Here is a 26,231-nt window from a genome sequence, read left to right as displayed (position 1 = left end):
TGGGGTTTTAAAAGAATAAAATTTATTGTGTTCGCACACAGGGTGAGGGTGAGACTGGCTGGGCGCTCAGATGCCCCTCCCACCCCCACGGCTACTTGTACGCGTTGGCCTTGTGCTTGGGCAGGAAGATGAAGCCTGGCGGCACGGGTCCCAGCAGCAGCTCGCTGTGAGGAGGGCAGGGAGCGGGGTCAGGCCTGGGGCTGCCCCCACCACCTGGCCCCCAGCCCCACACGTCAGTTCCCCAGGCACCTGATGCGGATCCAGTCGGCCGCCCTCTGGCTGGCCATGAGCGTCTCCAGGTAGTCACGGCCCAGGTAGTAGGGTGGCCGCTCGTTGATCCTCTGTGGAAGCCGCTCCAGCAGGCCCACGGGCACATATCTGCAGGCGGGGGCAGCGGGACAGGGTTGGGCCCAGCTGCCCCATGAAGCCCCCCCAGCCCGGCCCGGCTGCCCCGCCCACCTGCACAGGAAAGACAGCCACTCAAGGAGGAAGCGACGGGTCTTTTCCACGCCCTGCGTGTCCGAGCCCCAGTGCTCCAGGCCGTAGTGCGTGAAGTCCCGCAGGATGTCCAGGCGCTCGGACGAGGAGATGTCCCAGTGCCGCTGCTCTTTGATCTCCGTGAACAGCCATGGCTTGAGCAGGGCACCGCTGAGGGCAGGAAGTGGTCAGTGGGCTTGGCGGCCGGAACCCCAGCCCTCAAAACCTCGGTCCCAAACCTCCTGGCCCAAGAGTTCCAACCCAAGACCCTAAGCCCATAATGGCAGAAATTTCCACTCCTCCCCACCCCTCCCAGCAGCCACCTCTGACATCTCCCTGTCCCACACCGGGCAGAGCCACTGGCTGGGGACTAACAGAGCAGTGGAAGGCAGGTGGGCAGGGGCACCAGCTGCTGGGACAAGCCCAGATGCGCCCTCAACTTCCCCGAGCCTCAGGCCAGGCGCTCGGGGGGTGAGGCCAGCTGGTCTCTGTGCCGCCAACGCCGGGGCATTTACCGGGCAATCATGATCCCAGCGACACCAGTCTGCAGGGCGCGGTTGGCATCCTCGTACGACAAGATGTCCCCATTTCCTGAAGGACAGAGGCCAGGGCTTCAGGGAGAGATGTGCAGGCGGGAATGCTGGGGCTTTGGGAGTTGTTGCCAGGCCAGCAGACTCCTCGGGGCAGGGAGGGGGCCCCAGCAAGGGGTGGGCGTGGGGGTGTGGCCTTTGGTGGGGAGGTCTGAGCTGAGTGGCTGGGACCCACCGAAAAGGGGCATGGGGCTGGCTGCGGTCACACATTGCTCGATGTACTGCCAGTCGGCCAACTTGGTGTAGCGCTGCTCCCGTGAGCGGCCATGGAGCTGGAGGAGAGGTGGCCGTGCGGGGAGGGAGGGAGGGTCCAGGGAGGCGGAGGGTCAGACAGAGACAGAGAAAGAGAAAGAGACCCAGAGGGATTGGGAGGGACCAGGCTGAGAGAGACAGAGAGAGAGACAGACACACAGAGACAGAGACAGAGACGGAGGGAGAGCCAGAGACCAAGAGAAGGAGCAGAAGAGGGACCATTAGGAGGGGATGAGCCTCAGGGGCCCCGACCCCCGCTGCACTCCGAGACCCACCGTGACCAGCGCCGCCCCCCAGTCCCGCAGCTCGGGAAGCAGCCGGTGAGCCAGGTTCACGCGCTCCTGGACGCCCGTGCGAATCTTCACCGTCAGCGGCACATCCAGCACCTGTGGGGACAGGTGGGGTCATCAGGGCCTGAGGCCAAGCAGGAGGACAGGGCAGGGTGGGGGCAGAGGGGAATCTGGGGTTGTACCTGGTTCATGCCGCGGACGATCTGCTGGAACTTGGCGGAGCGGTTCATGAGGGCGCAGCCCCCGCCCTGGCAGAGACCAGCGGCTGGAGCTCTGGAAGGCAGGACCCACACTGGGCCCGACATCCCTCTACTGCCGCCCAGATGGGGAGACTGAGGCCCAGAGGACCCCAGGTGTCCCCAGGGATTCCGCCCGCCCACACTCTGCCCTCCCTGGGGCTCTAGGGCCAAGTGGCCGATACCTTCTTGTACACAAGGTCAATGGGGCAACCGACGTTGATGTCCACGAAATCCACCTCAATGGTGCGGTTCAGCAGCTCGGCACACTTGGTCATGGTGTCAGGGAAGGCGCCCTCGAGCTGTGGCAGGTGGCAGAGCGGGGGGTGAGAAGCCAGGCCAGGCTGCCCCTCCCTGGCCCAGTGCTGAGGCCATCAGCTCCTGGAGAGGCGCCCGGCCTGCGGCTGAGACAGAGGGATCTGGGAGGTGACCTAGGGGAGCCAGACTCAACCTTACTCTGAAATTTGGCAGCTGAGAGCCCCTCCCATGAGGAAGCACCAACCTGGACGCCAAAGACATCCTCGCATGGGTGGCGTTTGAGCAGCGCCCACTCAGACGTCTGGCCCTGCAGCAGGTTGGTGCACACAGCCATCTCCCCGCACGTCACATCGGCCCCAAAGCGCTTACAGATCCGCCGGAAGGGAAGGTTCCCACACTAGGGACAGCAGGGGACAGATGCACATGTAAGTGCATGGCAGGCAGGGACCCCAGACACCTGCCCAACCCAAGACCCATAGGGCAGGGCAGACAATGGGTACTGGTGGGATAACCACGCTGCCACCACCCGGCCCACCCCGGTGTGGCTCCTACCGTGGTGAGCGGGGCCAGGTACAGTTTGCCACTGATGTCCAGCTGGAGGCAAAGAAAACGTACAGTGAAGCTCCACCCTCCACCTTGGTTTTCAAGGCCTCTCAGGCGTTCCTTCTCCCTAGTCTTTGCCCACATGCTTTGCCCTGCCCCCACCAGCCTGACTCCCTTTCACCTCTGCACCTCTGCACAGGTCAACCAATTCCTCCATGAAGGATGTTCTTTTCTCCACATTCTCCTCCACTAGAGAGCTTCTACTCAACCATCAAAACCCCGGTCCCCATGCCCTCTCTTCCATGAAGCCTCTCCCACTGCCTCCTTCTGCCCGAGCCCTGACCCTTTGGGGCTGGGAGCAAGTATCCAGCTCTATCTGCCCTTAGCACTGCTGGTGTCCTCAGCAGGGAGCCCAGGACACATACCCGCTTCTTCTCACAGGGCCGCAACCTGACTACATCCTCGTCTGTCAGAGGCCCACAGGTCCTTAAAGGGCCACTGGGAGTGACAACGATGCCCGGCTCCTGGGGGGCCTGCTGGGCGTCACAGTTGGCCTGCCCTGGGGCACCTTCAGCCTCTGTGGTCTCAGGGACAGTGGCAGAGGAGGCAGGGCCTGGCAACTGGCCCTTGCCCAGCTGGCGCAGGGCCTGCTCTGCACGCTCAAAGCAGATTTTGCGTTTTCTCAGCTGCTGCTGCAGGGCTTTGTCCAGGCCATTGCGGACAGGCGGGGCCTGGACCAACCCCTCCTGCACCAGATTCTGGCCCTCGGGCCCCAGATGGGCCCTGGCAAAGCGGCAGGTGACGCCATAAGGGCACCTGCCGAAGGTCTCAAAGAGCACACAGCAGGGGCCCAGGTCAGCTGGCTTGGTCTCCAGGTAGCGGCCCACGTCGTGCAGGAAGCGGCAGCGGTCCCCAAAGAAACATTTAGTGGCCGATTCCTACAGGGAAACAGGGTGGGCAATGAGGAAGGACAGGGAGATGCTGAGGCAGCCAGGCAGCCTGGGTTTGAAACTCAGATCCCTCCCCTCCTGGCTGTGTCCTCGTCAAGTCAGTAACCTCACCAAGCCTCAGTTTCTTCATCTGGAAGGTGGGTACAATGGCTTACATTACAGCATTCTGAGGACTGAATGGGGGGCAGAGAGGCATCTGAGACTTCCTGGTGACAAAGACACTCACCTGGATCAGGGAGGGGCACAGCCTGTTCTTGTCATAGTGGGTGGGCTTCACATGGGGCCGGCCCTTGTTCTGACCCCGGGCCCTCTTCCGAGCCTGAGGCTGCTCCCCAGGCTCAGCTGTCTCCTCTGGCTGCCCATCCTCTGTCTGCTCATCCTCCAGTCGGATCCGCTTGGCCTCAGGCTCAGGCAGGTCATTGCCACCAGGGTCTCCTGCCTTGGTTTCCTGGCTGGGCTTCTCCTGCCCTTTGGCTTCCAGGAATTCATGGAACTGCTCCTTGGTGGTGAGGTATCTGCCAGCACAGAGACAGGGGGAAGGAGGGTTTGTGGAAGAAGTCTTTCCCCTGAACTCAGATTCAATGAATTTGGGGGAAAGGGCCTGAGGACACTTGCCCCTGCTTACATGCTTCTGCTGATGATGTGCTCACTAGTTAGAATAGGCCAGCTGCCAGCCTGGAAGCACCTCAAGGCCACTGAGAGGACCTATTTTGTCCCTAGGTCCCCAATGCCCAGACTGTTGAGCCGAAATACAGGTATGAACCTGGCCATGTTAGGCTACAGGAAACTACAAGTCCCAGTGCCTTGTAACGGGTCCACAGCCGCCACGTTCCCACACGCCACGCCATCAGGCCTACAAGCCCCGGCACGCCGCGCGGCACTCGCGCCAGGCTCAAGTCCCCGACTGTTAACAGTGGCTGGCTGGAGGTGCACATGCGCTATTCCCGCCATACGCTGCGACTCAAACCCCGCCCACCCGAGCATGCACCGTGGTGTCCTTCGCGCATGTGACAGTTCCCAACGTGCGCGATCTCCGGAGCTCGCTGACCCTGCAAGCCGCGAAAAAGCCCAAACAGAAGATCCGGCGAGCTCCCCGTCCTGGGCCGCTGCCCCATCTCCCGGCATGCACCGCTCGGGCCGCGCTACGGAAGCCGAGAAGGCCCCGTGAGCTGCTCCCCCTGCCCGGGAGACTCACTGAGGTTTAATGGGCGCCACCCCCCGTTCCGGCTCGCTGGCTCGTGGGCCGCCACCACTACCACTCTCTGCTGGAGCCTCCGCCGCTCCCTCCGCCATCAGCCCCCCCTCACGCCCGCTCTGGATTGTTGCGGGAAGGCCTTCCGGGTCGCGCGTGTATCTCCACTGGTCGTGTTGGGGAAGCGCGCATGCCCGGGTCGCTCCAAGTGACGCCATTGTATACGCGTCGAAGTAGGGGGCGGAGCCTAAGTGGGGGTGGGGCCTCGGGTTCGGATATACCTCTGAACCCTTTGGCTGAACCAGAAATGTTCAATGATTCTCTAGGGGCTCTCAAACTGGCCTCTCGCAGGCCACAATCGACCTACGGAGGTGTTCTGTTTTCCTGATGGGGTTTTAAATTTTTTTCAATTCTGCTACTTTTATTTGGGGCATGCATGCAGCAAATAATGTGTTGAGTGCATGCGGACTAGACGCTTCCTAGATGCCCGGGATACAGCAGTGAATAAAAGACAAAAAAAAAAAAAAATCCCTGCCTTTAAGAGCTTACATAAGAGTGGTAAATCCAATCAACGTAATACATACGTAAGATATACTGTACGGAGACGGTAATGAAGCAGGGAAGGGGAAATGGGAGTGCCATTTTTCATGGTTGCAATTATTAATAAAATGGTCAGGGAAAGCTTCTTCACTGAGAAGGTGACATGTGACTATTTTTGAAAGGAATGAGGGAGAGAGATAGGGGTATCTGTGGAAAAGTGTTCCAGGCGGAGGGAACAGCCAGTGCTGGAGAAACAGGGAGGCCTGTGTGTCTGGAGCTGAGTGGGCGAGGGGGAGAGTGGGAGGAGGTAAGCACACCGAGGTAAAGGGGGCTTTTACTCCAAGGGAAGGGGGAGGGCTAACAGCCAAGGAGGGCAGAATCTAGTCATCATTTTCCACAATCCCCACCATACCGTTGTACCCTCCTAAAGCCCCCTGTTTCTGGAAGAGCCTTGATGCAGCACAGGGACCTCAGGGCTCTAGGCAAAGCCTGCCAGCTTCAAATGGCAGAACTTCCACTTACCAGCTGGGAACATTGTCCTTTAACTTCTCCGTGCCTCAGTCTCCTCGTCAGAAAAATGGGGCCAATAAAAATATCTCTTTCAGAAAGTAAGGATTCGATAAATAACAGTCAATAAATGTTAACGACCACTGTCGTTACTATTACTTTATTGCTATTCTTTGCCTTGAATTATGTGAACATGGTGCAGGGTGCAAAAAACCAATCCCTCAGCTGCCCTTACCTTTCACTGCTAAAAGTGACAATGCTTTCCCTGGGCAAGGAAGTGAAGCAGGGACTGTGTTCCTGGAGTAACACATGGGGAGATTGAAGCTCAAGGAGGGAAAGGATTTGCCAGAGGCCACAACGAGCTGGGAACTAGCTTTTCCAAGATCTGGGAGAAAATGGGAAGGGGGCCTTTTCCATCTCCAACCTCGGCTGCCCTCTATAGGACAATCTGGGAATAAAACAGTTGAATGGGGGATTCTGAAACCACAGCATCCTTGGGGGACTTCTTACTCAGCCTCCCTTTCCCACCTCCAGGGAAGGGAGCTCATTTCTTCCTGAGGTGCTCCCCATTGCCCTCCGAGGTTCTAGTATAGTCTCCCTGACATCACCCCACAGGCACCCAGACCCCTCAGAAGTTGGCCTCCCCTCTCTGGGCCTCAGCCTCAAAGGAGAACCCTCCTAGGGCTCCCTGGCTCTCCCCTGCCTTCTCTGTGTAAGGCAATCCAGGAAGGCTTCCTGTAAGCGGGGTCAGGGGGGAATAGACTGGCCATTAATACCCATGCATGGTGTTAATCTGATATGCTATTAATTGCTTGTTATTATTTATTATATTATGATAATGGTTTAATAGTACTCACTCATCAGTACTAGATAGTACTGAGTGCTTACTGTGTACCAGGCTCTGTTCTAAGCTCTTTTCATGTATTAACTTGTTTATTCCTCTCTCTGACCTTGTGTGGAGGGAAGGGGCATTCATTTCAACTCCACCTGAATCCATGGGCTGCAGAGGACCCTGGCCCAGGGGCTTGCCACTGTCTAGCTAGAGGCCTGGGAATCAGCTTCTCCTCCTGCCTCTCCCCCCACAGCCCATCAGTCACCATGTCCAGCCTACTTTTTCTCGAGAGTCTCTCTCCAGTCCATCCCCTTTCCCAGCAAACCACCTTCCAGATCTCAACCTCCCATTCTGCCTCCAACAGCCTAGCCTCCCATAGCTCTTTCTGAAACACAGATCTGACCCTGGCCCTCCCCTGCTCCCAGTCCTTTCATCGCTCCCTACTGCCCCTGTGCCTTGTACCACAGCCCCCAAATTCCTGAAAAATCCCTGCTGCCTTCCCCAGCTTCACTGGCCTTCATCACCTCCTCACTCCCTAAACTCAGGCACCAAGTTCATTCCAGACTTTCTGTGAGCCAGCCTGACCTCCCAGCCTTTGCATATGCTGTTCCCTCTCCCAGGAAGGCTGTTTCCTGCACCCAGTCACCTTGCTCATTCCACTCACCCTTCTGTTCTCAGCTTCTTCTCTGGAGAAGAATTCTTCATTGGGGATCTTCCCATTAAACTATGAGCCCAGAATGGGTGGGAGTTGGGTCTGCCAGGGTCACTTTGTGTCCCCAGCACTGGGCCTGCCACATGGTAGGTGCTCAGTGAATGCTTACTGAGTGAACGCCTCTTGTCATAGCTAGAGAAACTCAGGCACGGGGGTAGGACCTGCTCAGGGTGGGATGGAGTCCCATCTTCACTGAGGCTGTGACCGGCAGCTGAGGACTTCCCAAGTGCCACCATGGAAAATGTAGGGACATTGAGAAAGCTGTCCTCCCCACCCCGAACCAGATCTGAGTCAGACGAATGTCTGACCTCGGCTGATCTAAGGAGCAGGAGGGAGGCAGGTGGCACTGGGGCCCCTGAGCAGGTGGGGAGACTGAGGGACCCAAGCAGGGGTGGGGCCGGGCCTGGGGGAGGTGCTCCTGGCGCTCTCTTGGCCTCTGTCTCTTTCTTTTATTCTTCCTGTTTCTGTGTTTCCTTCCCTCTCTGTATCTGTCTCCTATCTTTGCCTGTCTCTTTCCCAGAAAGACAGGTCTCATCTCTATCCCCACCTTTCTCCCTCTGCCTCTGAGCTCTGTCTCCCTCTCTCTTGGCTGCTGCTCGCCCCCCATGCGTCCCTTTCTTCTGGCGACCTTTCCCTCCCGGTCTCTGTCTCCCTTGCCCTCTCTGTCCCTCTGGGCGGGAGCTGGGAGGAAGCGCGGGGCAGGTGCGGCCCGGGCTCAGTGCCCGGGGCCGCCAGGGCCGCCCCGGATTTGTGGCTGCGCGTCCTTTATCTGGGGCTGCAGCTGCCCCTTATCATCTGGCTCCAGGACACGAGACCAGGATTAGGGCACCCTGGGCCAAGGACGGGAGCAGGCAGGCCCTGGCGGGCGGCGGGCGGAGGTCTGCCTAGGTGTGTGTGCGGCGGGGTGCCCGCAAGCCTTAGGGGCTGAGGCTGCTGTGGGCGTCTGTGAGTGTGTGTGTGTGTGTGTGTGTGCGCGTGCGTGTGCACTGTGTGTTTCTGTGTGACAATGTGCACACATATGCAGAGCATGAGTGACTTTGAGGGGTGTCTGTGTGTGTGTGATTGTGTGTCGATGGGAGTATTCATGTTTCTACGAGCGTGTGTCTGTTATGTGTGTGTGCGTGTATACACACAGTGTGTACACATTTGTGGCTTGTGTGTGGGGGGTTGCCTGTGAGCTCCCCAAGGTTCTCAGCCCCAGCCCCGCCCCTCAGGTGTGCCCCGCCCCCATCCGCCTCCCGGTTAGCCGGTCGTGTCTGATGGCTTTCCCGCCTTGCTGACCTGGGGCCCCCAGCGGCAGAGCCCTCCACCTGTGACCTGTGGCTGCAAATGGCCCTCTGGGGACGGCTGCCGGCCCTGCTTTTCCCATCTTCTCCTGGAACCGGCCGGCTCCTTTCTGCCGCCCAACAGGCCTCAAGGGCCCCATCCGTGCTGGTCAGAAAGGCTCCTTCCCTGGTCCCCAGGGCCCTTGCTCTGACCCCTGGCCAGGAATGGGTGTCCAGCTGTGTTCCCTGTCAGGTTGAGGCCTCTCCACACCCTCAGGGTGAGGATAACTTTGTCAAATTAAGAGCCCGGAAGCCTGGTTTTGGGGAGTCTCTTGGCAGGTAATGAGCAGCCGTGTGCTGGGCTGGCTCAGTGACCCCAGGCAAGGCCCCTCAGTTCTCCAGAGGAGAACAACACTTCCCACGGCTGGGGGTTGGCACTGGGCCCAGAACATTGGAACCATTTCACAGATGTGGAAACTGAGGCACAGTGAGCTCAGCTACCTGCGCGTTGGGGGGTGGAGTAATGCTCAGTGTGTGGAGATGCTCTGGCTGGGGGGTGGTAGGAGGGACAGAGAACACAGAGGGCGCTGGACCACCTCCACCCCTGCAGGGCTGGTTCCTGGGGGGTCCTGAGGTGCAGCCTTGGGCCTGCAGGCCTGGACCAGCTCCTGGCGCTAAGATGGAAACTTCTCCACCAGCCAAGTCTGCATCTTGGCAGCAGCCACCCGCCTCCCAGAACCTCCGCCTGGGCCTCCACCCGCGAACAGAACACTCCCCTTGGGAGCAGTGACCATCTAGGGAGGGCAGGGGACAGGGGTGGAGGAGCGGCTGGGGGCAGTGGCTGAATGTTCTGGAGTCATGTAGCCCCAGATTTGAGGTTCTTCCTTGCTGTGTGACCTTGGGCCAGCGTCTTGACCTCTCTGATCCTCAGGTTTCACAACTGCCGAGTGGGCACAGAGCAGGCTGTGGGGAGGAGGTGTTGCCTGGAGCTACCGGGGGTGACCAGTGAGGAGTCAGTAAAGGAGTGGAACTAATTTCCCAGCAAACAGATGGTGGGAGGGGCGGGGGGGCAGGTGGCAGGGTCTGGGTTCTGGCTGCCCCTGTGCTGTCCCACCCCTGCCTCAGCCTTGCCCTTGGGGCCAGCAGGCTCTGGAGGGGCCACATGCCCTTGGGTGCCCCCTGCTTTTCACTGAGCTTGTTTCCCCTGATCCATGCGCTGAAGAGATCGCAGCCCCTACCCAAGGGCTGCACTTTAAGCGTGGGAGGCTCAAGGCTCAGTTCCACCCACCCCTGCCCCTCAGCAGCCCCAGTCAGGAACAAGGAAGGTTTAAAAATAAAGCATGGTAAATATCCATGTTTCCGGCAAATAGAACCAGCCCCTGAATCCCCTTGGCCTCCCAGGCAGCCCAGCCGGGCCTAGACAGCTCCTTGAAAGAGGGGGTGGGGACCAAGGGTGGGTGTGCCTCTGCATGCTCCAGTTCCTGGCTACAGTGTGAGTCAGCCAGTGTGACAGGGTGTCTGTCTGTCACTCCTTGTCCAGGGGGTGACAAAGTGTATGGATGGCGACCGAGAATGGCCGGGGTGCTGGGTTGTGTGAGGTGACACACTGGTGTATGAGGACATCACACCTGTGTCTGGTGTGATCACGTGGGGCTGGCTCTGAGCAGGGCAGGTCTCTGGGGGTGCTGAGTGTGACGGGGGCCTCCTCCATGTGTGTTTGGACACCATGTGTGTATCCTTGAATGTGGAGGAGTCTCCTTCCAGGTGGGAGTGTGACCGTGTCTCCCGGTGGTGCAAGGCAGGCGTGGGTTCCGGGTGTCCCCACTTCCAGCCTCCTGACCCACCTTCCCTGAGCCCCACCTCTGCACCCCTGCCCCTGCCCACCCCAGAGGAAGAACCAAGTCTTTCAAGTCCCTGTTACCAGGGCAACCATTTTACGAGCGTCCACATGGTGGGCACATGTGTGTGTCCTGCACCCCATGTGTCTGCAAGCCCCCACCCCCGTGGCCTCCAGCCCAGGCCGGGAGGCGGGCACAGGCATTGTGGGGTGAGTGGAGGCAGTCGAGGGGCAGCTGGTGACAGCTTAATGATGGCTGCCTGGGCTGGGGGTGGGCTCCTGGCCTGGCTGCGTGTGTGCAGGGGGGCTGTGCTTCCTGGACACGCCAGCATGTGTGCGCGCATGCGCTCGTGTGTGTACCGCAACAGTGTCTCCGTGACTTTTGTGTGCGCGTGGCTGTGGGTGGGGTGGACACACGATGCTCAGGGGTTCCGTGTGTCAAGAGGTTTGCTGTGAAAAGCAATGCTACGCTGTCTCCTGGAGTTTCCCCTGGAGCTGGTCCAAGGGCCCATGGGCTGCTAAGCGTGTGAATATTGAATATTGCACATGTCTCTGTCTCTGCCGGGGAACTGAGTGGGAAGGGGCTGCGTGTTGGGGCAATGAGAGCTCTGTGTCCGTGTGCATGAGTGTGTCCAAATGGGAATGAAGTATGACACCTATGTGAGTGTGTGTCCGTGTGGGAAGACTGGGTACGTGACCGCTGTGTGTGTGTGTAGGGATGGTGCTGTTCTCAGAAGGGTGTCCGGGAATGTGTGAAAACCTGGATGGCGCTGGCTGTGACCTGGCCTGGACCAAGATTTGAGGGTCTGCATGAATGGCCACAGTACACTCTTGGCCAGGGTGTACATGTCACTGAGAGTGAGAACTTGGAGACACCAAAAACGGCAGACACTTGGGCACTGCACACCTGCAGCCGTCATGGTTCCACATACTTACTCATTCGGTCCTTACAGCAATCCTGTTAGGATCTACTACTAATAGCCCATGTTACAGTGAGGAAACCGAGGCATGGAGAGACGAGCAGACCTCTGCTCTTTCCATCCTGGGCTGTGATCCGGCAGCCGCAGAGCCGCTGCTTTGACACATGCTCACCTTCATGCCCTCCACCCACCCACAAATTCACATTCGGGCTACACACACCCCGCTCACACGTCCAGCGCGCCCTACACCCGCAAGAGCCCGGGTACAGCAGATGAGGCTGCCTGAGTGTCCTCCATCACCGCGGACACTGCGTAGTATGGCAAGTTGTACAGGCCGCTGGAGTGTGTGTGTGTGGGCGCGTGTGTTGGGGGTTGGGGCGGCAGGGTGGTCCTAGGAAGACCTAACGCCCATAAAAACCCCCAGGCTGCTGGGATCAGAGGAATGCAGGCAGCCTGAGCCAGAGTGAGGAACCCATGGAAATCAGGCCGCGGGAGTGAGAAACCAGAGCACCCCGCCCCAGGAACGCAGGCGGCGGCCGGGACCCCGCGGGCAGCAGGAGCCTGAGTGCAGGGGCGGAGGGCCGGCCTGCGCGGCGGGTGTTTCTCCGTAACTAGGCCGAGGCGGGGCGGGGCCATGGCGGGTCCAGCCCCGCCCACCCCGCCCAGTCCCGCCCGTCCACCCACCCCCGAGTCAGCTTGGTACCGCTAGGGGGCGCAGTGGGAACGTGGAGCCGTCGGGGAGGGGGACGGGTGGATTTGGGCTCGGCGGGCGGGTGGGCGCAGCGCTGGGCGTTGGTGTTCAGGGAAGCGATGTCGGGAGCCAGAGGTGGGAAAGGCATCCCCTCAGGATCTGGCTCTGCGGCCAGACTGGGGAGAACTGCCTCTTGATGAGAGGCGCTTGGGACAGCGGGTATAGTCGTCGTCTGAGGGTATCACTTGCTGTCTTAGAGGAAAAGTTTTGGTCTCAGTTCTCTGGAATGCCTTTCTTAGGAAGGGGCTTTCTTTAGCTTTCTGGAAAGAGGACCTGGGTAGGAACTGGGGCCCCACAATCTTCAGTAGGATGGGGGTGGGGATTCCGGGTCGTTTCCACCGTCCAAGGGAGCGCCATGGCTCAACATTCCCTGGAGGGGATCTGAGGGAGGCGTTGGGGCGTCCCGGATTTACAGAAGATGCGCCTTCGGGGTTCCTGGAATATGGGTGGGAAACAGCTAATCTGGGGGGGACGCTGTTTCTTGAGGGGCTTCCTTGGTGAGGGGACTTCTTGGGGCCTTGCTTTCCAGAAAGGTTCTGGGCAGGACGAGTCGAGGGCATCTGGCAGTAAGACCAGGTCCTCAGTGGAGTGGAGGACCTTGAAGGTCTTGGAACTGGCGTCAGGAGTGCTGTGGTTCTTATCTCAGGAGGGGATCCTTGGAGGGGGGCATCTTGGGGCACTGGCTTTTCTAAAGGGGCGCCTCTGGAGTCTCCGGGGCCGGGATACATCGCCGTCTAAGGGGTATGTGGCCCCCACACTCCTGCCACCTGCGCACTTCGGGCCCCCCTCCGGCGGGGCCGGACGGGGCGGGGGCGGCTCCCTGTCCCGGGAAACCCGAGCCACCGCCCCTGGCCCCGCCCCCGGCCCCGCCCCCGGCCCCGCCGGCCGAGCTGTCCGCGGCGGGAGCAGCGGAGGCGGCGGGAGAGCGCGCCGTGGAGCCGCTCCGAACGCCGGGGCCCCTCGCGCCGCCGCCCCGGCGCCCCGCGCAGCGCGCCGAGGCCGCCCGCGCCGTCCGTGCGCCTCTGCGCCCCGCGCCCTCCGAGCCGCCGGCCGTCCAGGGCACCCCCTCTGCCCCAGCCTCCGCCGGGCCAGGATGGCCGCAGCCCGCGGCTGAGCAAGCCCGGGGGAGCCCCCATGGGCCGATCTGCGCTGCGCCCCCCCCGCGGCCGCCCCCTCCGGCCCGGGCCCCCCCGGGCGCCGCGGGTCCAGGCGGCCCGGATGGCGGTCGCGGCGGCAGGGGCAGGGGCAGGGGCCGGGGCCGGCGCGGGCGGCAGGCGCGGCATCCACTGACGGCTAGTCGGGCGCCCGGAGCAGGTAAGCAAGGGCAGGCGGGGGGACCCGCAGGAGAACTGGCGCGGGGGGAGGACCGGCCCCATGGACAGAGGTTAGGGGGCTTCCAGGGATTCCGGGCAGACGGGCAGCTTCCTGCCTCGAGCCGAGAAACAGGGTCAAGGGGCGACAGGTCCGCGCGTGGCAGAGGAAGGGGAGCGGGAGGGTTATCTTAAGCGCCTCTCCAAGCCAGGGTCTGGCGGTGAAGGGTGTGGGGGGTCCCTGTCCGACGGGGCGGGCGGGCTTTTGCCTCCTCAGACCCCCATGTGTACGTCTGAAGAGGGGTGGGAGCCAGGGCAGCCAGAATCCGCTCCCCAGCCTCTAGGAAGGCGAGACCCAGACACCCCTTCTGCCTTGTGGTCTACAAGGGGCTGCGGGGGCATCCACTTCCCGCAGACCCTGGGCGGGGGGCTGCCGTCGCGGCCCAGCTGCACGCATAAGTAAACATCTGTCAGTGGCTCGTTCCAGCCGCGTTCCCTGCGCGCCGCCGCCGCCGCCGCCGCCGCCGCCGGGGACACGGTGTCCTCCGGTAAGGGCCCAGCTCTCTTGGCCCCTGGAGCCGCTTATTAAACCACAAGAGGGCGCGAAACCATGGGGGGGCGGGGTCCCTTAAGGGCAAAGACCGGATTTGAAGGAGAGGGGGCTACGTCTTCCTTCCTTGCCTTTTACAAAAGACATCTCTTGCTCAGGATGGTCTCAAAATTCTCCCAGAAGGTGCGGTTTGTCAGTTAGTCTTTAGGCCGAGGGGCCTGCAGACAGTGCGCAGATGTGGGGTGGGACCCGATGGGTAAATGGCCTCTCCAAGGGGTGGTTGTCACCACTGCCCCCTCCCCAGGAAGTACCAGCATATACTGTGGTGCCACTGGCCCTGCTCAGCAGGCCTGTGGTTACCTGTAAGGCAGGGCCACCAGCCCAGATCTGGGGAGCAGGGCCCGGGCCCAGGGTTGAGGGTGCAGATGGCCAGACCCCTGCCTGCCTGCCCTACATCCTTTTCTCTCTGTTCCATGACACTCTTTGTCTGTCTTCAAGAGCCCCAGGCTGAGGAAGCCCCAGTGAGGCGTGCCTGGTCTAGGCGGATGTCAGTGGGGGGAGACTCTAGCATTGCCAGCTTCTCCCCACCCCCAGCCCCTTGCTTAGGGCCCTTTGGGCACCCCTCCCCACTCCCTTCCTTCGAGGACTCCTGAGGGTTCAGCCACCACCCCCAGGCCTTACAGCCCACTCCCAGCAAGCTGCAAAGAGCTCGTTCCAGGGGCGCAGGGAAGAAAACAACTGTGCCCCCTGCAGCTGGGCACAGTGTCTGAAATTCTACCATCAGTACTTGTCCCTCGGGTTACAGGCCTCAGTTTTCAGGGGACAAGAAATGGATATAGCTTTCAAGAGTCAGGGACAGGAGAAGGAACCAAAGTTTGCAACCAGGCACAAGGACATAATCAAGAGATTGTTTCCACAAACATTTGTTGGACAGCGATGGTGTGGCTTACTCTGTTTGGTGTCAGACTCCCGGGCATTGTCCTTCAAGGAAGACAGACTTAGAGCCCAGAGTGGGGAGCAAAGGCTCTACCTCAGGGAAGGAGGGTCAGGGGAGAATTCCTGGAGGAGGGACATTGGAGCTGGGGCTGTGAAGGATGAGCAGGAGTTTTTCACATGAGAACGGAAAGGGTGTTCCGGGTGGTGGAAACTGCATATGCAAAGATGTGGAGGCAGGAATAGAATGGGTAGTTTTGGAAAATTCAGGGGGCCTGGGTGAGTGTAGGAAGGAGAGATTGTACTGAAAGGTTGACAGAGAATTGGGCTGGTGCATTTGAGGATGAATACCTGGTGGGGGCTGGAAAGTCAGAGGAGAGAGGAATGGGTCTTTAATGCAACTGGCATCACTGGGCCCAGCTGTCTTCGCTGGGAGGCCATGGGGTTCCTCTGCAGACGCAGCTTTCCTGGTCCCCCAAGGTGGGGCAGAGGGGTTGAGACCTCAAGGCCTGCAAAGGGAGACAGGGTCTTCCTTCTGCCCAGCGAGCACGAACTGAGCACTGCACAGGTGCAGTGGGAAGCTGGCCCTCTCCATTTTGCAGCTGAGAAAATGGAGGCTGAGCAAGCTGGAGGAATCTTTCCTTCTTGCTCCATGTAATTCCAGAGCCCTAAGCTACTGTGTGCCAAGCTCTGTGCTAGGAGGAAGCAGAGAACAAGACAGGCACTTGGCAGGGCGGGGGTTGGGGTGGGGGTGTACTGGAGGCCAAACCAACCAGCCAGCCTCCTGGACTTTCAGGGGAGGTAACGGCCGCCAAGGAAGCCTGAGTGGGGCCTGAGGCACTTTGGTGAGGGGTGTTTGGGAGTGGAAAGATTTTCCCTTCAAATCCAAGTGAAATTAGGCTTTGGCTAGTCCTGGGAGAAATCCAGCAGGTGGATCTCACCTCCCAGTTGGGGGAACTGAGGCCCGAAGAGAGGGCACTATCCACGTTTAAATAGCTCAATATGTCAGGGACCCAGGGCCCAGGTTGAACCTGGGGAGATGGAAGAGGTGACTCAGGTCCCCTGGTTGCCAGGAAACCAGTGTTAGGGTTCACGCTGCACCTGGGGTCTGCGCCTCGGTTTCCCTCTCTGTCAGGTGGCCAGCTTTGTGTGGTGTCCTTCTGGCCACTCCCGGAGCACCCACGCCCCTGGCGCCACCCACTGGGCCCCACGCCAGCTGCTCAGTGGTGCCAGGCCTCATTAGGCTGATCCTGTTATCCCGTCCCAGGGCGGCCCCTCCTGCCCGCCCCAGATGCCTGTGAGGCCGGTCCCAGGCCGGCCTGGCTAAGCCACCCCAGCCTGGTATGGTCAAGGTGGGAATTTTACAGGCCAGCCGCAGAGGGCTGGGCCAGAAACAGCGGATCTGAAAAGCTGGCGGCCCCGCCACACACACACACTTCCCTGCCCAGCCTCCCCTAGAACACTACCGAGAGGCGGCGGGTTTGGGGAGAGCGCTCCAGGCACCGGTGGGGCACGGAGAGACGACCCTGTCTCCTAACTCATCTCCCCACGCTGCCCTCTGGCTCAGTTTTCTCCGCTCACACTGGCCACCTCGAAAAGCCATGGTCCTGCCTCCAAGCCTCTGCTCTTGCGGCTTCCCCTGCCTAGAACACTTTTCCTAGGTCTTTATGTGCACTCAGTGCAAATGCTGCCTCCTCTGAGAAGCCTTTCTTGGCCACTCAACCTAAAAGCACCCCCCTCCATCACTATGGCTTCACCTTGTTTTATTTTGGGGTTCCTGCTGCATGGTCAGCATCTAAATTACCTTCTTTCTTTCTTATTACCCATCTCCCTGATTGGATGGTGAGCTTGGCCAGGGTGGGCCCTGGTCACCCCGAGTTCCCTGGCTGGTCCAGTACACAGTAGGCAGTTGATAAATGTGGAGTTAATGTGTCAGGGCAGAACCCAGCCTGCCACACTGGGCTTTCTGCCCCATGGACCCTCTGTTAACTTGCCACTTCTGCTCTGCTGTGTATTTGAGAAAACCTCTTCCCTGGATCTCAGCCCCACTGTTCTCCCAAACAGCAGGACCTATCATGCCCTCCCCGCTTCTCCCCTCCCCCTCAGCACTACCCTGATTACTGAGAGCCCAGGGGTGGTGGAGGCATTGAGAGAACAAATTTCGAGTCAGATCCGGGTTCAGCCACAGCTCAGTCACTTAATTTCTGTGTGACCTTGAGCAAGTTGCCCTACCGCTCTAAGCCTCAGTTTCCCTGTGTGGTAAATAGGGCTAATAACAACAATATCTTTTCCAGGGACTACAGGAGAAGTAAACGTGTGGAAAGCACTTAGTATAGTGCTTGGTACTAAATAAATGGAATAGCCAACATTGCCGGGTCTTAATGTTATTATTCTTGTTCTTGTTGTTGTTAGGAAGGGCATATGGTACAGTGGTCAAGAATGTGGAGGAGGAGGCATTGCGGCTGGGGCTTTGAGGGATGAGTAGGAGTTTGCCTGATCACTTGCTGTAAAATCCCAGCTTGGCCATTTATGCTATTTGACCCTGAGGAAATCATTCCAGTCTTTTGGGTCTCAGTTTTTCTATGTACAAAATGGAGATAAAGTGGTTCACACTTCTCTATGAGTCACTAGTGTAAAGTGCTTAGAACAGCACCAGTAGTGTTGTTTGCTAGTGCTCATATTAGCTATTTTTTAAACTACTATTATCATCACAAAGCAACCAATGCAGTCTTCCCCAGAAGCCATTCTTTCTGTCTGTCCACCTCTCACCTTCACTTTGGCAAAGGTAGACCCATAACTCCTTAAGACAAGCTCAGGACCCAAGACTTGATTCTCACGGGAGCAGGGAGCCAGTGATGGTATAGTGATTGGGCAGCAGGCAGCTTCTGGGTTGGGGGAAGAAGAGGAGAGGCTGGGCCCCTACCTCTGGCCAGGCCTTGCAGGGTCTGCTGGGGGTTTCTGTGCCTGCACCCTCCCATCAGACTGCCTCACAGGCTGGCCCCCGGCCCACACAGATGCGACATCGGAACCAGCTGTGCTAACCAGATGTTCCTGGTTTACCCCCAGATGTGAGTTGCTTGTGCCTGCCCTGGCCTCCTGGTCCCCACCGTGGGGTAGGGCTGGGCCCTGGGGCCCTCCAAGGGAGGGGGCACATTTTTGTGGGCTGTGGAATTTGTCTCTTGCAGAACCGAGACTTGCCTTAAGAGAAGCCCAAGTCCCACCCCTCAAGGGGCCTCAGTTTTCCCACCAGTGGAACCTTAGGGAACCCCCAGGGGCCATCTGGGGGAATAGGCCCAACTGCCAGCCCCAGAGCTGTCAGCACCAATGGAGGAAGTGGATACCAGGCCATGCAAACACATGTGTCTGATGCCCGGGCCCAGCTGCTGCCATTGGCCAGGCCTGCAGGGCTTCATGGAATTAAATGGCCCACCAGATGAGGAGGGTGTCTGTTCAGCCCGTTGTACAGCTGGGAAACTGAGGCTCAGAGCCGGGGAGGAGCTTTCCCCAATGTTATCCAGCCAAGAAAAGGCACAACAGGCATCCAGATTCAGCTCTCTTGACCCCAAGTGCTACAGCGTCCAGACACGCCTTTCCTCACTGGCTGGCCCGCATGTATATGCCGCCCCTACATCTGCCCACGTAGCTTCCCAGCTTGGCTCGTTCTGCCTGTGGGCAGCGATGACAGCTCCATTAGCCACCGGGTCATTCCAATAGTGCTGAGTGGCCCCCATCAGGCCCTTTCTGAAGATGGGGAAACCAAGTATAGGAGGATCAGAGATGTGTCCAGGAGTGAGGTGCAGAGGAAGGAGAAAGGCACTTGTGGAGGGAGACACCACACAGGCAAAAGCCTGAAAACTGCGGACTGAATTATCAAAGTCCACCCTTGTCTTGAGAGGTCTCAGCCTAGGCTGTCCCTCCTGAACCGTCTGCCCAGTGAAGACAGACATGGACCCAGGCATTATGCTGGCAAGGCTGGGTAAGAGTGAGGGACCTGTAGCTGGGGAGGGGGGTGCCCAGATGGGGAACAGGAATGGCTTCCTAGGGGAAGGGCTATAGAAGGTGGGACTTTGAAGGATGAGTAGGAGTTCGGCTGATGGAGACAGGCCCCAATTCCAGGCCTCGCCCAGACTAGAGGGGTAAGTGGATGGAGGGAGGGTTATGTGAAGCAGGTTCCTACCTGAGGCCAGGAGCTCTGCAGTACAAAGGCTGTTGACCCCAGGAACAGGTATGCCTGGCGGGTGTTCCCTGGGAGGTTTATGGAAATGTGGAGCCCTGGAGTGTTGCCGGGACATCAAGATAATGAGAAGTGTTTCCTGGCACCATCAAGAAAACTGCCAGAAACACCCACACACCATCACCCTAATTGTCTGCCCTTTGGATAATTGGAAGGACCTGTCAGGCTGCTGTCTAGGGACTACTCATCGCCTCTTTAAGCCTCAGTTTCCCCTCTGTCCTTGCCCTAGCCCTGGGGATTCTGTGGCTTCCAGGTAGAAGTGGGGGACTATTCCAGATCCCTCTTGCTGCAGTTCAGGCTGGCCTGGCCCTCAGGAAGGGAGGTGCTCCCTTCCCCGGCAGTGAGGATTCTCTAGGGTCTGGACACTGTTGGGTTGGGAGGGGGCCCCCGGACAGGCCCAGCCTGGGCAGCGTTGGTGGCACTCGAAATGCCAGCAGGCGTGGGCCAGGGCTGGGTACCAGTGGCCAGGGCAGGGTAGTTCTCACCTGGGTCCCTCTGCCTCCCCCTGCCTCCCCCTTTTCTGTTCTCCTTACCGTGTCGGGGACGGTCGCTCTTTCCCCATGATCTCTGCAGCCGAGGACCCGACAGCACTGTTGACGCATGTGACACTGGGTGCGCATGCGCATATGGCCCGGATGTGGGATGCTGAGGATGATGAGCTCGCCTGTATACGCACAGGTCCACATGCTCACGGGAGGGCTTGGAGGCGGTGCATATGGGGCGTGCCCGTTCTGAATGCAAGAGGTGATGTCTGTCTCTAAGAGTGCAAACATGCTTGAGTGTGTGGGAGTGTATCAAGGGCGTGCGGGACCCCTGCGGACGTGAGAGAGCGTAAGGGCACCCAAGTGGGTGGGAGTGGGGGAGCTCCCGAGGGCAAGTCAGAAGGAGGCCCACCGATCATCTGTGAGCATGTGCGCACGTGTGCAAACACACGTGTGAGTATGGTAGCATTCAAATATGATCATGGTTGAGTGCTGTGTGAAACACCCACGTGTGAAAATGTGAGTGCAAAACACGCTAGCAGGTGAGTGTGGTGGTGTCCAGGTGTGTGAGTGTGAGTGAACCCACCTACCCATGACACAAGCACACGGATCGTGTGCACCTGGTCTCCTCCTGCCCCGTCCCCCGCCCGCCCTCCGCCACACCTGCTCCCAGTCAGGTCCCTGCCAGGGACAAACCAGTTGGGTGACCCCCATACAGAAAGGCCCATTGTTAACAGAGGCTTATCAGCAGCACCTGCCGGGCCCCCTCCACCGGTGGCCCCCTGCTCTCCTGGCCCCCATCAGAGCTCCAGGGGGTCTGCGGCTCCAAGGCTACCATGGGCTTTTGTGGCTGGCCCATTTCTGGGCATCATCTGGTCTACCCTCTCAAGCCCCCTGTTTTAGGCTGGTGCTGTGCAGGCATCTTGTTCCAGCCTAACAGGGAAACCAAGGCACACTACTCCAAGACTTGGGTGTGAGGACAGGTGGGAGTGTTGGGGGGGCCAGAGGGGGCTTTGCCCACGTGAGGTCTTAGGCCTGGGGGTATTTCCCTGCCTGTCTCCCCCTCCTGGGGTTGGGGGGAGGCCACCAGAGTTCTTAGTTCTGTGACCCTGGGCAAGTTACTTCACCACTCTGGATCTGTTTCTCCAACTGTAAAATAGGGATTAAGGACACCTGTGAGGTTGAAATGACTTAATAGTGTGTGCTAAGTTTGTAGAACTGTATTTCATATAAAGTAGGTGCTCATTAAGAATAAAGGCAGTGGGTTCAGGCACCTGACAAATGCAAGGGCTAACCTCAGCTTGCTGTACAACCTGGAGAATGAAATCTCCCTGAAGCCCACAAGGTCTTGCATGACCTGCCCCCATCACCTCCCAGTCCTCCCCTCCTCCCTTGTTCACTCTGCTCCAGCCACATGGGGTTGCCTGCATGATTCCTTCAACAAGCTTGGCAGGGTCCTGCCCCAGGGCCTTTGCACTTGCTATGCCCTCAGATCTCCAGGTTGACCCGGGGTTTGTTTATATGACCCCATGTGGGGGATCTCATTCTCCACCAACACCACCAACAGTACTAAGAATGCAAGTATCAAATACCACCTATAGTGGCAGGTCCTCAGGACGAACACCCAGCATTTTCTCCCTCTATGTGGTATGTATTGTGTCAAGGAACTGGGTATGAATCCCAGATCCTTTCCTAGCTGTGCCCTTGGCCAAGCCCCTCCCTGTCTGTTTTATGCCTGTTTCCCCAGCTGTAAAATGTAAGTCATAGTGCCGCCTTTGTGGGCTCAGCACCAGGTCAGATACACAGCAGGCGCTTAATAAGTGTCCTCTTCTACTTACTGTCTGGTGATGTAGGTTCTGTGCTGGTGCATCCATGGGGCGGAGGGAGAGGCGGTTCCAGCCGCTCTGCTCTTAACCACGCCCTGGGAAGGACCCATGCAAATCACATGCAAACGAGATGCAAATTGCACGCAAATAACTGCTTGCTGCAGCGCGGGCCAGCCTGTGCGGCCAGAGGCGCGCGCATGGGGGCGCCCGGCACCCCGCGGCCAAGCCTGGGCGCTGACCGCCATCCAGCCAGGCTTTCAGCGCTCCGTGTAAATGTTTACACCGGGCCAGCCGCCAGGCCCCGTGCAGACCGACACCAGGCGGCCAGGCGAGGGAATGTAAACGCGGGCTAGGGGCCACCCATTGGCGGGGAGCTTCTCAGACAGGGTGGATGTATGGGGGTGCGCATGGGTTATTAAACATCTACTGTCAGCACCCAGCACGACGCGACTAGGCAGCCACAGCACTGAGAAATCGGTGCCCTAACGGCGGAAGCTTAGGGCATTGGGGGAGGGGGGCCCAGCAGGGAGGCGCAGTCCGGGAAGGCTTCTTGGGGGAGGCCCCATCCAAGCTGAGACTGAAAATGGAACGGGAGTCGGGTGGTGGGGAGCCGAGAAGAGAATGTTCTGGTAGAAGGACTTGTGCAAAGGCCTGGAGGTGGGTTGAGGTCAGCTTTGGTTCATCGCTGCCCAGTTCTGGGCATCAGTTTGGAGGAGAAACCTAGGCTCAGAAAGGGCAGGAAGTCACTCCTGAGGACATCAAGGTCTCAACCTCAGGGTTCCTGCTTCCCAGACTATTCTAAGCACCACCTCTCCTCACCATCCAAGTCCCACAGTGCCCCCTGCTGGGAATGCGCTCACCTCCTTCCTTCCACTCTTCCCCAAGCTCACTGGGCTCCAACCACCTCAGCCTCTTGGCTGGATTGGCCAAACTTGGTTCAGACTCAGGACCTTTGCACTGGCTGTTCCCCCGGCCTGAGTTGCCATTCTCTTCTGCCTGGCCAGCTCCTACCTTTGTTCGAGTCTCAACTTTCCTCAATCCTCTGGAAGGCGCTCTGGGATCCCCCGCAGATGGGGGTGATTCTGGTTACCCCTGGCACAGAACCCACCCCCTCCTTGGCAGCATTTTTCACAACCTTGTTCAGTGGTTCCTTGATGAATCACTTCTATGTTACTATTGCTCATTAAGCAGGAGTGGTTCAAAATCAGGGGCCCCACTGTATCCCCGGTGCCTGGCCCAGCACTCTGTGTCCTTTTGTTGCCTGACAGACACACGGGGCCCGCGTGGCTGACCATCCTGTGCACGCAGGCTGAGGATGCAGCGCTGGAAGGCGGCGGCCCTGGCCTCGGTGCTCTGCAGCTCCGTGCTCTCCATCTGGATGTGTCGGGACGGCCTGCTCCTCAGCCACCGCCTCAGACCCGCGCTGGCCCCGCTGCGCCGGCCGCCTCGCACCCTGGATGCCCGAATCGCCCGCCTGGCCCAGTGTAAGCCCTTCCCCCTGTCTTGGGTCAAATCACCCCCTCCCCCTGACCTCAGAGCGGCCACAATGGTGGAATTTCATGCAGTGGAGTAGGGCCACAGAGGCTTATTTTAGATGGGGTGGAGGGAGGGTGCAAATCCCTCCAATGGCCTGGCAGGGGTGTCGGAGGGGATGGCTGCTGGGAACTGGGGTCTCTCGGCTCAGCTGTCACGAGGAATTAGGCTCTAGCCCTGATGGGCCAGGGGGCCAGATGGAGATTAGACCTGGGCGTTCGGCCCAGGCCGCCCCTGCAGCGTGGCGGGGGGTGGTGGTGGAGGGAGAGGGAGGCTGGACCTGAGGTCCTAGTGACCTGCATGGGTGGACAGGGACCAACGGGAGGGGGAGACAGAGAGAGACCTAGAAATGGGGAGAGAAACAGGCAGAAACGAAGAAGCACAGAGACAGAGAGAGATATGGGAGAGAACGGTGTGGAAAAAGGCAGGAAGGTAGAAAAGTGGAAATGCCTACCCCAGGGGTGTGGCTGCCATGGCCCAACTCCCCACTCGCCCCTGGCACCTGCCCTCTGCAGATTCTTATTGGGTCACGGTGGTGCCTGGGCCCCGACCTCCTCGTGTGCGCGCACACATGTCTACTCGTGCACCCTCATGGGCGGATGGGAGTTAGGTGCAGGCGGGGCTCGTGCGTGGCCCGCCGTGGGTAGAGGCTGTGTGCACGCCTGTGTGCATGTCCGCACCCGCCCTGCCGGCCCACACAATCCTCCTTTCTTGTCTTCACAATGGACAAGGGTGGCCTCGGGCGCAGGCTCCACTTCCGTCCCCCACCTCGTCCTCCCCTCCAGACAGCACAGTCCTTCCCAGGGCACTGGGTCCCAAAGACTTGGGTGGACCCTCCCCCACCGCCCCTCAAAGCTATCACTCCAGGCCCTAGGGGGCAAAGCACCCATGGTGGAATTTCAGGCATGGGGGAAGTTCTCGGCCCATGGTTGGGTCCTGCCTGCCCCACAGCCTGTGCCTGGACCCAGCCCTACTGAAGGAAGGGAGTAGCTGCTGATCCCCCAAAGTCCCATAGTTCTAGGCCCTGGGACTAATACGCTGATGGTGGAATTTCAGGCTTGGACCACAGTGGGTGCAGATCTCACCTCTGTGTTCCAGACCCTGTGCACTGGGCCAGGCTTGCTGGAGGGGGGCAGAGACAGATATACTAGAAGATTATTCACTGTTTATCTGAAATTCAAATTTAACTCGGCATCTGTATCTTATCTGGCATCCCCTGAGTTAACTCTAGACACGCACCTTTGGGGCAGGCACACTCACTGGTGGAATTTTAGGCACCAGAAATAAGCAAGGCTCAACCTAACTCCGGAGCAGGCAGTGCTAGCCACCCTACTCCTGCCCCTGGGCTTCAGAGAACTCAGGAGAGGCTACTCAATCACCCCCCACTTTCCACTCTCCCAGCCCCAGCCGGAGAGGCCTCATTGAGAAGACAGGGAAACTGGGGCATAGAACAGGGCTGTCACCTGTCTGAAGTTGTCCAGGGCTGCGAGTGGCAGAGCTAGCTCAGAACTCCGAGCTTGTCTGCTTTCTGAGACACCCTGGGGGCACAGACACCCCTCAGGGTGACAGACAGCCCTTCCCTCTCTGGCCTCCCAGTAAGCTATTTCTTTTGACAGCCAGGTGCGCCAGCCTTGGGGGCAGGTGGGGGCTAAACTCAGGACTTCCTGTCCCAACCGCAAGTGTGGCTGCCACTTGATCAGGGGCTGGGAGCCCCCTGCCTGCAGATCCACTGTCAGTGCTGCCTGCCATTCCAACGTTTGCACTTCTCTCCTGGGGCTGAGGAGAACTGGGCCAGGGCCAGCCACTTGGGAAATAAATTTAGGCTGCGGGGCCCTGGGAATCTGTGGCCCGGGGCACCTCCTGGCGGCTGTGGGACAGGAGAGCTGGACTTGGGCCAAATGGGCACACGATGGACGCGGCAAGGCTGCTGTTTGGGCTTGTTTTCTCTCCCTCTCTGCCACCTGCTAGTGGTGTGGCCTCAGGCAAGTCTCTGCCCTTCTGGATGCAATTTCTGGAGACGCCAGAGAGTGAGCTAGAGACTCATGACAGCTCAGCCAGAGTGAGGGGTTGGGGTGGGAAACAGCACCCCAACACTGCTTGGAAAGGATGTGCCAGCGTCCTGGGGCAGCTAGGGCCCAGTGGTGACAGGGATTTGGATCACCCCTCCTCTGCTGAACCCTCCTTTTCTTTTGGGGTGAGAGCAGCTCAGTGAAAAGAGGCAAAATCCCCAGTACCTCCCTGCATAGGAATGGGGTCCATAGAGATTGCCGGGGGTGTCCAGAGGGCAACACACCGGGTCAGCTCAGCTCAAGGTAGGGCAGGCTGGAAAATGAGCGAGGGTACCCAGAAAGGATGCGCCAGGTTCTGAGCAGCCCATCATAGGTGTAGGGTCCAGAGAAGGGTGCTGGTAGCCCTGGGGACCCAATGTAGAGGTCTGGATATACACTCCGCCCCCTGGGTGCATGGGCGGGAATCCGAAAGCGAGATAAGTGGTCCGGAGAGGGTGCACTAGCGCCTCCGCGACTCCACAAGGGTCCATTTTGCAGGGGAACAGCGAGGGAGGGTAGGGGCTCCTTCCCACCCACCCACTGACTCTCCCCCACCCCCTTCTCTCCATCCCCTCGCAGACCGTGCACTGCTGCAGGGCGCCCCGGACGCCGTGGAGCTGCGCGAGCTAACGCCCTGGGCCGGGCGGCCCCCAGGTCCGCGCCGTCGGGCGGGGCCTCGGAGGCGGCGCGCGCGTGCGCGGTCGGGGACACGGCCGTGCGGGCTGCGCGAGCTCGAGGTGCGCGTGAGCGAGTTAGGCTTGGGCTACGCGTCGGACGAGACGGTGCTGTTCCGCTACTGCGCAGGCGCGTGCGAAGCGGCCGCGCGCGTCTACGACCTGGGCCTGCGGCGCCTGCGCCAGAGGAGGCGAGTGCGGCGGGAACGGGTGCGCGCGCAGCCCTGCTGCCGCCCGACGGCCTACGAGGACGAGGTGTCCTTCCTGGACACGCACAGCCGCTACCACACGGTGCACGAGCTGTCGGCGCGCGAGTGCGCCTGCGTGTGACCCTACCTCACTGGGCCCGGCGAGACGGCGGCCACGCCCCCCGCCCCGACGGCACCCACCGTCCCGCCTGGCAAGCCCCGCAGCAGACTGCCCACGAGCAGAAGATGCCGCCGAGGCCTCAGGACTCTCGCGATAACTGTACTGAGATAAAGTGTGGAA

The 26,231-nt window shown here is 59.6% G+C and overlaps 2 protein-coding genes across 5 annotated transcripts; one reads left to right on the top strand and one right to left on the bottom strand.

Moving 5' to 3' along the window:
* On the bottom strand, positions 1 to 21,550 carry DUS3L (dihydrouridine synthase 3 like). Of its 2 annotated transcripts, XM_072947874.1 has the most exons (14): positions 21,500 to 21,550; positions 19,713 to 19,843; positions 3,823 to 4,111; positions 3,072 to 3,584; positions 2,656 to 2,697; positions 2,348 to 2,500; positions 2,031 to 2,147; positions 1,792 to 1,857; positions 1,595 to 1,705; positions 1,243 to 1,339; positions 993 to 1,068; positions 460 to 648; positions 250 to 378; positions 1 to 164 (listed from the first exon to the last, which is right to left on the bottom strand). In XM_072947874.1, exons 1-14 carry the CDS (start codon positions 21,533 to 21,535, stop codon positions 92 to 94), a joined length of 2,022 nt encoding a protein of 673 aa, XP_072803975.1. In that variant the 5' UTR covers positions 21,536 to 21,550; the 3' UTR covers positions 1 to 91. The 2 variants fall into 2 exon arrangements, with proteins under 2 accessions (XP_072803975.1, XP_006206426.2); XM_006206364.4 differs by lacking the exons at positions 19,713 to 19,843; positions 21,500 to 21,550 and adding an exon at positions 4,792 to 4,991.
* On the top strand, positions 13,046 to 26,231 carry NRTN (neurturin). 3 transcript variants are annotated; one of them, XM_072947879.1, is made up of 3 exons: positions 13,046 to 13,466; positions 22,796 to 22,971; positions 25,648 to 26,231. In XM_072947879.1, exons 2-3 carry the CDS (start codon positions 22,803 to 22,805, stop codon positions 26,070 to 26,072), a joined length of 594 nt encoding a protein of 197 aa, XP_072803980.1. In that variant the 5' UTR covers positions 13,046 to 13,466; positions 22,796 to 22,802; the 3' UTR covers positions 26,073 to 26,231. The 3 variants fall into 3 exon arrangements, with proteins under 3 accessions (XP_072803980.1, XP_072803978.1, XP_072803979.1); XM_072947877.1 differs by having other exon boundaries at positions 22,756 to 22,971; XM_072947878.1 differs by lacking the exon at positions 13,046 to 13,466 and adding an exon at positions 18,127 to 18,921 and having other exon boundaries at positions 22,756 to 22,971.

Source organism: Vicugna pacos, chromosome 22 (assembly GCF_048564905.1).
Source record: "Vicugna pacos chromosome 22, VicPac4, whole genome shotgun sequence".
Taxonomy (NCBI): Eukaryota; Metazoa; Chordata; class Mammalia; order Artiodactyla; family Camelidae; genus Vicugna; species Vicugna pacos.
This window is presented reverse-complemented; position numbering and strand designations above follow the sequence as displayed.

What these genes read in the sequence shown, in the direction of transcription:
- DUS3L (XM_072947874.1), bottom strand. Translation starts at nt 21,535, where the DNA reads ATGGATGCACCAGCACAGAACCTACATCACCAGACA. An exon ending in GAGCGACCGTCCCCGACACG is followed by an intron (nt 4,112 to 19,712) that starts GTAAGGAGAACA and finishes CTGTGCTGGCAG; the next exon opens with ATACCTCACCACCAAGGAGC. An exon ending in GCTGGGATCATGATTGCCCG is followed by an intron (nt 649 to 992) that starts GTAAATGCCCCG and finishes TCCTGCCCTCAG; the next exon opens with CGGTGCCCTGCTCAAGCCAT.
- NRTN (XM_072947879.1), top strand. Translation starts at nt 22,803, where the DNA reads ATGCAGCGCTGGAAGGCGGCGGCCCTGGCCTCGGTGCTCTGCAGCTCC. An exon ending in AATCGCCCGCCTGGCCCAGT is followed by an intron (nt 22,972 to 25,647) that starts GTAAGCCCTTCC and finishes ATCCCCTCGCAG; the next exon opens with ACCGTGCACTGCTGCAGGGC.